Below are 11132 nucleotides of genomic sequence, written 5' to 3' on the forward strand. Positions count from 1 at the left end.
CAGTATTTTTCTGACGTTTTGGCCGTCAAATAATCGATTAATCGATTCATAATGTTTGTTTCAGGCTTATTTTCAGATCAAAACACATGTGGAACGAGAGCGGAGTCTTTTAGTCGTGCCTCGTGCAGCTCAGAGGCAGATGTGCGGAGGTTTCGGGTCATGAGAAGGTGCACCTTCCGCCGCCCCTCCTGACGCACGACGCCGATGCAGCCTGCGGTCTGTGGTCCTCCGCTGCAGTCCGGCGCCTCGGTTCAGCCGACAGCCGCTTCCATCGCACCGACCAGAGGGGGCTCTGACGGACTTCCTCCCGCTTCACTTTGGTTTCGAGTTGGCATAAAACGGAAACGACGGCTGCGCTCCTCGTCGCTCCCAGCGGACGGAAGAGGACTTTCGGTAATAAACGGTGCCGGCGCTCGGTGCTCGGTCGCGCTGTTTTGGTTCGCGCGCTGGACGCCGCAGGACGATGAGACTTGAAAGCGTTTTTAAACTGCTCACGTGCGTTACGTTTTTACTCCCTCACGTAATGCACGCTCAAACAGGTAAGCTCACCCCCCCCCACACACACACACACACACACCCCTTTATGTAAATCACAAACTCTTGAGTTTGACTGTTATGTGCTTTGTAAAATATTTTTAAATCTACAACCATTGTATTCAAACTAATATTGAATCAGTGTATACCAAAGAGCTCAGATTCCTCTGCCAGTTTATTTGTCGCTCTGCCAAAAAGAAGCTGACGCCTTCTCATCCGTCATGTAACTGTCAGCCAAGGCCACATACCTCCAGGTCTCATGGGCAGCTTCCTGCTCTTTCTTATTCTTTCACCGGACATGGTGGTTGTCAGAGTTCCTGTCCAGCTGATCGGGGCTGAAGGGTCAGGTGTTGAGTCTATTGGCAGCTCTGTGCTGTGGCAGAGCTTTCTTCTGTCTGTCTGTCTCTCTCTCTCTCTCTCTCTCTCTCTCTCTCTCTCTCTCTCTCTCTCTCTCTCTCTCTCTCTCTCTCTCTCTCTCTCTCTCTCCAGTCACCTGAGGTCTTTTCCTGATCTTGACTTTAAGATAACTGAAGAACCATCCCTACCAACTCTTGAAAAGTCTCTGGCTTTGCTTCTCCAGCTGATAACCATTTTGTTTTCCCTCCATTCATTCGTCCTTAACTAATCCCCAGTTTTTATGTCCCGCTAACCAGAGGTGTGGACAAATCTGATGACTTTAAACTTTCCTTTTTGTCTTAAGAAACTTGTTTTACATTTTAAAAAACATTTGTGATTAATGGAAACTTTATTATGTTATTACTCTGCATTTGGTGAAGAGCGTGTTATGACTTTGTTTAGGATTTGGACTCACAACAGAACCCTGCAGCGTCGTGTCCACAGGTTGCATCGACGTCCTCCTCTAATGATCCCTGAGCACTTCAACAGTGTGTTGAAGAGTCCTCCTTTCACCTTTGGCCTGCTGACCTTTCCTTTCTCTGCAGCAGTTTTAGGACTCCCTTCTACTCCAGAAAGGTTTTAACGTAAAGACGATGTCCTTCATTTAGATTAGATTGTTTTTGTGTTTTGTGAGGATCTACTTTGTAATGATGCACAGAAGTAGTTTCCAACCACAGGCTGATACTTGATGAAAGTACTTTATGTTACAGCTCACGGTGAACCAGCGCTCACATCCTGCTGGGAAAAGCCATTAATAATAATTCACTTCACTTGACACTTGACCTCTCTGCTCAGGGGCAGAAACCGTTGCTGCACAGAAGCCGGTCGGTAACGTCTTGGTTGCAGCTTGGATCTCTTTCTTCCTCTCTGCTCTCACCTAAGTTCACAATCTTGGTCGTCATTAGTTGTGCCAATAACCTCATAGACTGGATTTCCTTCTTTTTTTTGAATGCTGAACAAGACATTTCTTTGGTTTGTGGACAAAAACACAGTAGAGTCTTCATTAAAGTAAATACTGGGATGTCGTACCTCTTTGAAAGGTTGTTTGAAGGCTTTTAAGGAACTCAAGTTGTTCACAGGATATTTAGAGCTTTGATTGTTGATATTTGTTCCTAAAATGAGTTTCACATTTTTCATATATTTGCATGTCATCTTCATATTCTCTGGTTTTGTAATTGCCGGTTGTGTTATGTTCAGCTCTACTTCTTTCTGTTCATATTTCTCTTTGATGCAACAGGACAGTTTTGTCTTTTCTCAAAATGATTCATATCCAGTGAATGTATTCATATCCTAAATGATCAAATCTCACTCTGTCTCATGCATTTCATGGTCTGTGTGCACCAGACCTTTTTACCCGCTTTGAAATTCAATTCGCCATGTTTACCTTGAATACAGTCCAGCTGGACGGAGGACGTCCACAATTCACTCTTTGTCCCGCAGACGTCCGTCCATATATTCGATCATTGGTATTGACAGTCTTGGTGTCCATCCAGTGCTCATGTTGTCTCTCTGGCTGGACTTGCAGAGCCCCCTCCAGAGTGTGCGCCGGGCGGCCACTCCGTCCTCCAGGACCCCTACCGCAGCACCACCTTCAGCTCCAGCTGGCTGCAGGAGTCGGCCCTGCAGGACTTCATCTGCGACCGCTCCCTCGCTCCGGGCTGGTACCAGTTCCAGATCTTTGACAAGCCGGCCAGCATGCCCACCCAGTGTGTGGAGGTAAATGATCTGCATGTCACACGGAATATGAACTGTCGGGAGTAATTGGCAACGTCTGTGTTTTGGCTGACGCGTCTTAAAGGACCTTTCCAGTGCTTTTGTGCCACCCTGCAAACTATTTCATCACCGGTGCTTTGGAGAGAGATACCGGTACTTCCGTCTCACTAATTTGGGAATTTCTTTTGCGGAAAGCATGTCCGACTTTAATTTACAGTTTGCACGAAAAAAATTGCTACATTTTGCAACTAGTTTCCAAAACTTCCAAGTCAGACTTCAGGAGTCCCAGTGTTTCTAAACCGACTGTGAGCTTATTCGAAGGTTGTATGAGCTGGTGGACACAGTTCTCAGTGTGTGTGAGGAACTTTTAACTGCTTATGAAACCGCCTCAATGTGATACTGATGCCTCTATGGGACCTTTATCAGTGAACAAGACCATCAGCAAGAAGATTGTCTATTTCTATATCGTGATTCTTAATGCTTGTCATCGGTGCCACCGGGTGGGATTCACCTGCAAAATCAGATGAAATCATGCAGGTTCACCAGAAACTCCTTCAGCTCAGACTGGTGGGACCATCCCACCGCAGATTGACCCAGATCCGGCTTCGCTGCAGTCGGAGCCCCGGAGGGAAGAGGAGAGCTCAGCTCCTGGCGGCAGCAGCAGCAGCGTCTCCTCCTCCTCTTCCTCCGCCTCCTCCAGGAGCAGAGCTTCGCCTCGCTGCTCCTCCGCTCCCGCTTGGAGCCAACACCAACACCATGCTGCCGGAGACCCAGGCCTTATTGCTGGGCCGCTTGAGGAACGGCAGTACCAGAACTAGGTTTTCTAAAGAGACTCTGGTTCTCGGAAACACTGTTTTCATAAACGTTGGAACGCCAAAAGCAACAAATAAATGTTCCTTGTTGTAACTTTAAGGACTATTTTCAGATTCATGCTATTTAAGCGAAACGTTATTATGCATGTTGGTGACATCTTTGGTGCAAAGCTGCAATTATTACCCATTTCTGTTTCTGTTTATTATTTCAAACTATTTTTGTATCCGGTGCTGAGAACAGCAAACCTTCGTACAGCGAGGAAACGACAGTGACATGGTGTTCCCTATTGTTCCCCTCTCTCTCTCTAAACATCCAGGTGAACCACTGTGGGACTCAGGCTCCTGTGTGGCTGTCCCTGGGTGGGGGTGAGTCGCTGCCGGGGCCCCTGGAGGTGAGGCAGCTGACGGCCTGCGCCGCCTGGCAGCTCTTCCCGGGCATCGGCAAAGACTGCTGCATGTTCCGCATCCCGGTCACCGTCCGCAACTGTGGAGACTTCTATGTTTACCTGCTGCAGCCTACGCAGGGCTGCATGGGGTACTGCGCTCAGGGTAAGTCAGAACAGGAAGATCCATATTCGTGATCATGTTTTCTAAACGACATGCTGTTAACCGTTTAATGTGCTGTAACCTCTAAACCGAATGAAACTCAAGCAGGATTTGCCAGGCTGCTTGCAGCTTAACTTGAATACAGATTCAGAGTTTTGCATCTCTGACAAATACCTCAACTCTCACTCAGTGACTTTCTTTTAAACCCAAATCTATAATACTTTACATTCATATTCATAATGCATTGGAAGACATGAATAATCGGTCACACTTCTTGACACACCGTCTACATTGGAGCTGTTCAGAGCACAGTATTAAGCTTTACAGCATGACCGATTACCAATAACATGAATGTGTGGCCACTTTAGTTCAGAGCTTCTTTCACTTTTGAGCGTAAAGTGACAATAAAGCTCAAAGCAGAAGTTTCCATAGAAACCTGCAGTTTAACATACAATTAGTTCTGATTTATAAACGTCGTTAAACTGTTGATTGGAACGCGTTTGAAGTGTCCTGTTCTACTTCCAGACGGCTCACATCTGCTTCATGTGAACACGAGGATGTCATGAGAACGCATCAGACAAAAGTTCAAATGTCAATCTTTAGAAGAAAACTACACCGAGTCATGAATGTGAGGCTGTCCCATACCTTCTAGGATACACATCGACACTTTCCGACATAAGGCGCTTTTAAACTCGATAAGATTTTAGGCCACATTCACACATGTCGTTGACATTTCCTGCATGGGATCAATATTCAGGGTAAACCTGTCGCACCAATTTCCCACCTGAAGACCGAAGAACATTTCAGGGAACAAAGCCGGTACGACTGTGTTGTGAGTGACAGCAGTGACATTGCTGTGCGTGGAGCAAGAGAAGCCAGCACAAGACTTCGCTGATGACTTATTTTAATCCCAACTCGTTGACGGCTTCACCGGTTATGCCAATGATGTCGCGGGTGAATATTAATGACACTACGAGAACGTTGGCGCCGCACAAAAACAGCTCCCCGCCCGCCATGTTCCTTCAAATATTAAGAGACGTTTCCGTCTGCATACGTAAATCAGGCCTCGCGCCATCTCCTTCTTCTTCTGTTGAGTTTTATGGTGTTAAGCATCCATAAGTACTGCATGGCAACATGAAAATGTTCCTGAATGAATAGTGATAATCACTGGCGAAGAGTATCTATTATGCAAATGAATGTTGATTTGTAATTGCGTGCCGTTGTTGCTCTTCTCTGTGTCTTAACAGAGATGTCGGCCATTTCACCCACGGCGTCGCTGAGCTGCGGCCCCGGCAGGGTGAGCGTGGACGGAACATGTCAAAGTGAGGACCCCGCTGCTGTGTTCGTGGCTTACGCTTGTCTCCCCGTGTTAGGTCAAACACCGCGACGATCGGGAGGTCGGGGAGTTGCCATGTGGTGAGGAATGCACCGTCGGCCCCCTCGCCGCTCCTCGTAATGAGCTGAGCACGCGTTCCCCCCCGGCGTCCGCCGGGCCTCCTCTCCATGGCGACGGCCCTCAGCCAGGTCGTGAATTACGCCACGGCGGGTTTTAGGAAGCTGGTCGAGGAGCCGCGAGGTTTAATGAGAGAAAGATGAAATACCTCTGAACAACAACTTGTTTCAGATAATACAATTCCCAAGCTCTCTCCTGCACTTTTGAATTCAGAGAGCAGGCCGTGCTGAATATGTTCTGGTTAAACTGCTCACATGAGTGAATGCATTTTCCTCAGTGTGAGCTACTTTCCTCTGCACACAGATTTCCTTCATTTTTCAGTCGTGACAAAGTTCATTTCGAAGACGTTTTATGACTTTCCCAGAGTTTTGCCATTTAATCCACCTGGAATGGGAATTAGCAGCAGTTTCCAGTCAAATGTTAGAACAGTATTATATTTCTAGATGTTCATTTAATAGTAGCAATAAACAAAAAGAAAGAAATGGTCCTGCCCAACTTTGAGCACACTGTACAAAGATTACAATATATATCACCTGGGTTCGAGCTCTCAATTGAATGCAGAGTGTGGCCAAAAATTCACGAACACCTGAGCAGACGATGTTGACTGATGAACGTTAAATCCATATGTGACAGTTGAACATCTCATGCCAAAACCACGGGCAGTTATATGCTGCTGTAACAACCGCCTCTCTTCTTGGAAGACTTTGCTGAAGACACCTGAGCCTGATTGGGGTCGCGGTCTGGATCTGTTACCTGTCAAGCTCTTTGTGGACCTGGATTTGTGCACAGGCCTTTCCCAAACTGATGCCACAAAGATTCCCATTACTTGGAAGTAATAGTCCTTCCCTGAACCACAAAAAACTGCTCCAGATCAAAAGTACAAGGTGTTTGGAGACAAGATGTCCACGTCATTTTACAGTTTAGGATCCTGATTTCTTAAAGGGCCAGTATGTACGATGTGGCGGCATCTAGCAGTGAGGTTGCAGATTGCAACCGACTGAAACGTCTCCCGCGTGCCAAGCGTGCAGAAGAACTACGATGGCAGACGTGAGAACGTGAAAGCTCCTCTCGAGAGTCAGTGTTAGGTTTGTCCGTTCCCGGCTACTGTCGAAACATGGCAGCCGGTTCTGTGAAGAGGAGCCGCTCCAGATGCAGACGAAGGCTCATTGTAAGCTAACAAAAACACAACGATTCTTATTGTCAGATGAAACAACCGGTCCCCCTAAAAGCTGCACACTGGCCCTTTGATAAAGGCTCAAAACTGTTGACTTCCTTTTCCTCCTCTGTTTTGGTTTCTACACTCCCAACATGCGGAGAATTAACTGCACAGACATCATCTAATCTAAAACACGTGTTGGACTCCACTAACCGACCCACTCCTGCTTCTCTCCCGTCAGCAAAGCAGCCTCCCGCTCCACCTGCACCAGTGATCGTCTCGGAGGTGACGGGAGCCTCCGTCTACCTGAGGTGCAGCTTTGGGAGCAGCTCCGACAGCTCCCTGGGTTACGTGGTGGCCTGGTCCCGCCTCTCCCTCCAGGGCAGGAAGGAGGAGCTCAAACAGGAGACCACCATCCAGACCTCCGCCTACATCGAACTGGACGGCTTCAACCTCCGTCTGGGGGACAAGGTGGGCTGCAGAGTCCAGTTCATTTTCACAATCAGTTCTACTTCTAGTTGAAAAGGGGGGGGGGGATTTTCCTTTTATTTGCTGTGTGGTTCCTTCTGTTCTCTCTCTCTCTCTCTCTCTCTCTCTCTCTCTCTCTCTCTCTCTCTCTCTCTCTCTCTCTGTCTCTGTCTCTGTCTCTGTCTCGCTCTCGCTCTTCAATGTAGGCAAAACAATTCATATTTGTTCATAAGACGTTCAACATCTCCCCCTCTCTCAGATTTACTGCTCCAGCTCCAGTTTCTTCTTGGACTCGCCCACCGTTCATGGTGCTTCAGTGCAAAGTCAGGAGTTCTTTGCTGGGATTATGGTACATCATAACTATTTATGTGTGTGGTGTCTCTCAATGAACAGTGCGGGACTATTGTTTGAGCAGTTCTGTATTTGTGCATGCATGTCCGTGTGGTTCTGTCTGTAGCTTTTAATTATATGTAGGTATGTATACCGTCAACGAAGAATAAGTGACTGCATGTGGTCCACTGTAGATATTGAAAGTGATATTTCAGAATTTGGAGATACTGCTGTTATCTTTCACGCAGATAGTTACAAGAGAAGATTAATATAAATATCATATTTGTGCGTATGGAGCTAGAGCCAGGAGGATGTTAGCTTAGCTTAGCATAAAGACTGGAAGCGGGGGGGAAAGTTAGCCAGGCTGTGTCCAAAGTTATATTATGATGCTTTCTTGCTGACAGTCAACATTTATGTAAGCTGATGCTCTCACAGAAGCTTGTTGGCTAAAGAGTTAGTTCCTCTTTCTGCCTCTGAATGTCATGCGATGGTGACGAAGGCTCCATGTGTAGACGGGCTCACCAGTTGTATGACTGTTATGTGCAGCTACGACCAGAGCAGAGCAGCGTGCCTGAGGACGGGCGGCTGTATGAGCTGGTGGTGGAGAGCACAGTTCCTGTCCCGTGTCCGGAGGAGTCGTCCTCCACAGAGCGGTGCACTCTGTCTCTGCAGCTCAGCACACGCAGCACAGGTGAGGACTCACTGCTGAGTCATCATAGCTCGTGCGCGCAGCTTGCAAAACATTGACGGCAGCTCCTTCCTTGTTGTGTCACAGATGAGGGTGTGTTGGGTGCAGATCTGTCTCTGTCCTCCTGTGCGGTGGTTCTGTCCCGGGGCCCGTGTAGGGACGGGGTTTGCAGCCGGGCTGTGATCCACTTCAGCCCCGTCACCGACTTTGTCAAAGATGGCAACAGGACAACCCAGATCTCCGTTAAGTCCATCGTCACGCAGAATGTTCTCTGGAACGGATACTTACCAGAACCAGTTGAGGTAACCGGCTTACAATTTGATAAACAGTTCTTTTATGACACTTTGTTGATGGTTTATTAATTCAAGAGGTTTGGATTTTTACACATCATCTCTCTATATTTAGTGTTCCTATTCAACCCTCTCTTTAAATTATTTTGGCTGTTTATAGTTTATTTCAAACTGCTTTAACGCTGTGACCCTGCTGGATCGTCATTGTATTACATTTGTTGTTTTTTAAATTAAAGTTGGCCCCTCCCCCCCGAGCTTTGTCTGCTCAGCGTTACGCCTCACTGTATTTGCGTTCTTTCGGGCACCGTGTCCACCATTTTTGTAGTTTCCTGGCACCCGGTCGCCACGTTTTTGTAGAGGTTGACGCACCGAACAAGAAAATCGAGGCAGAGAGCATCACTGCAGACACAAACACCGACACACACTTCTAGTCGGTCATAAGGGATGATTGAGAGGGATTATTTTCCTACACATTCACGTTATACTTTTCTTACTGTGCCTTTAAATGAAAACACATGATTACAGTACAGGAATGTACAGTTGGTTCTCCACTACATATCTGAATCATTTCAGATAACGGTGCGAGATGTGCCCTCCGCTTACTGCTACTCCTTCACTGATCCTCACATCATCACATTTGATGGCAGGTACTTATTCAGTTCATCAGCAAACAGACTTTATATGTACCGGAAAACGTGCTCTATTTAACTGCAATTTAGCATGTTTTATCATTTTAGATTGTCCACAGTGAATGATGTTTCTTCTGTCATGATAATATCTAATGGTCTACACTAGACGGGCTGGAGGGCAAACAATTCCGTGAGTATGTGTCTTTGTTTATGTTCAGGCACTATGACAACTACCGAGTGGGCACCTTTGTGCTCTATAAGAGCGCCGCGAGGCCGTTCGAGGTCCACGTTCGTCAGTGGGCGTGCGGCAGCGTGGCGCACGCCGCCTCGTGCGCGTGCGGCTTCGCGGCGAGGGACGGCGGCGACGTCATCGCTTTCGACATGTGCGACGGGGAGATGGGTGAGACCAAACCTCACCTGTCTGTGAGGAACAGAGACCTGAGCAAGAGCGGCATCCGCATCACCGAGTCCTACCAGGGACGCAAAGTCACGGTGAGCGAGGACATCCGTCCAGAGAGACGGCACAGCTGAATTAATGTAGTTATGCTCTCTATAATAAATACAGAGTTTATAGTTCATACCATGACAGTATTTACTTTATTATATCACATACACATACAAAAATCTAAATCTTTGCATGTTTTGGGAGAAAAACAATAATATTTAAATTGATTATGAGACCAATGACTGTCATACATCACACAGCCTTCATGTGGTGATCTTCGGCTGTTCGTAGATGACCTTCTCTTCTGGAGCGTTCGTTCGCGCCGACGTGTCCGACTGGGGAATGAGTCTGACGCTGAGAGCCCCCAGTTCAGACCGGGGCCACACCGAGGGCCTCTGCGGGACCTTCGACGGACGGTCGGACAACGACTTCCACTCAGCAGGGGGCGCCACGCTGGAGCACCTGCAGGCTTTCGTCTCTGAATGGAGGTCAGTGGCTGCTTTTCTTTGTGCTGACGTGTCATGAAGAACGATTGAATTTGGAGGTGTGGCATTCACGCATCACGCCACTTGAAAAATGACTTCCGGCATAGGAAGCCTCCTCTCTCCTAGCTCCTCGTCTCCTCGAGGCGCATATAAGGGATTGGAAGATCCTCCGCGAGGAAGTATAAGTTAGCGAAATGACAGGAACCCAGTGCTTTTTGTACAGGTGAGGTATCTGTCAGTTGACACAAAAATGTTGGTAGTGCTTGTTAGGAGATTGATATGCAGACACATGGAGATTTAATTGCTAGACAGCTTGATAGCTATGTAGGACAAGAAACTTTAATCCTGCCAGATGAACTCTGATTGGCCTTTTGATACGGACATAAAAGGAATTTACTTTGCTTTTCACAATATCAACTGCGTTTGCACAGGGCCTGCAAAGACTCTCCTGTCAGACCCTGGTTCCTCCTCCCTGACATCTCCTCCTCCCCTCCTCCTCTCCCCTCCTCTCCTCCTCTCCTCCCCTCCTCTCCTCCTCTCCTCCCCTCCTCTCCTCATCTCTCCTCCTCTCCTCTCCTCTCCTCCTCTCCTCTTCTCTCCTCTCCTCTCCTCCTCTCCTCCTCCTCTCCTCTCCTCTCCTCCTCCCCTCTCCTCCTGTCCTCTCCTCCTCTCCTCTCCTCTGCCAGGCTCCCTCCAGGCAGCAGCCTGTTTGACACCGTGCCGTCCCACCTGAGCGCACCGAGCCCCCGCAAGTACTGCAGCTGTCAGGCCGGGCCCCGCCTCACATCCCCCAGAGCCCGCTCTCAACCAGCCACCTCCTCCGGCTCCACCTGCTCCCATCACGGCAACGTGCACCTCACCGGTGTCATCCCCACCCTGGACGTCACGGCGGAGTACATCGGCTCGGTGGAGCTGCTCAAAGGCGAAGGAAGCGTCGGACAGCCGCCGCCTCCGGGTCGCTCCGGTCACAACACCCAGGGTCGAGGTGGCGATGCTCGGCCGCGCAGGGACGGAGCTTGGACCTCGGCTCGCAGCCAGCGTCGGGCCCACCGTTACGTCTCCAACTCTCCGCACCAAAGCCTCAGCCAGTCTGATCTGGAGGGCTTCACCTACTTTTTCCCGGAGGACCACGAAGCGGTGGTTCCACCCGACTCGTCCCTCAAGTGGCCCACACCTTCTGGCCTGAC

The 11132-nt window shown here is 48.5% G+C and overlaps 1 protein-coding gene across 1 annotated transcript in view; it reads left to right on the top strand.

Annotated features, from left to right (window-relative positions):
• Positions 1-392: 392 nt before the first annotated feature.
• The window catches only part of vwde (von Willebrand factor D and EGF domains), a 22948-nt gene continuing 12208 nt past the window's right edge, over positions 393-11132 (top strand). The window contains 13 exon segments of the mRNA XM_079276274.1: positions 393-539; positions 2456-2646; positions 3773-4004; positions 5249-5376; positions 5378-5417; positions 6852-7081; positions 7338-7427; positions 7955-8099; positions 8184-8398; positions 8960-9033; positions 9234-9507; positions 9752-9948; positions 10632-11132. The exon segment at positions 10632-11132 is cut by the window's right edge and continues 344 nt beyond it. Coding sequence (XP_079132400.1) covers positions 464-539; positions 2456-2646; positions 3773-4004; positions 5249-5376; positions 5378-5417; positions 6852-7081; positions 7338-7427; positions 7955-8099; positions 8184-8398; positions 8960-9033; positions 9234-9507; positions 9752-9948; positions 10632-11132 — 2393 coding nt within the window. The 5' untranslated portion in view covers positions 393-463.

The sequence above is a fragment of the Melanostigma gelatinosum genome (genome assembly GCF_949748355.1).
Source record: "Melanostigma gelatinosum genome assembly, chromosome: 9".
In the NCBI taxonomy this organism is placed as follows: domain Eukaryota; kingdom Metazoa; phylum Chordata; class Actinopteri; order Perciformes; family Zoarcidae; genus Melanostigma; species Melanostigma gelatinosum.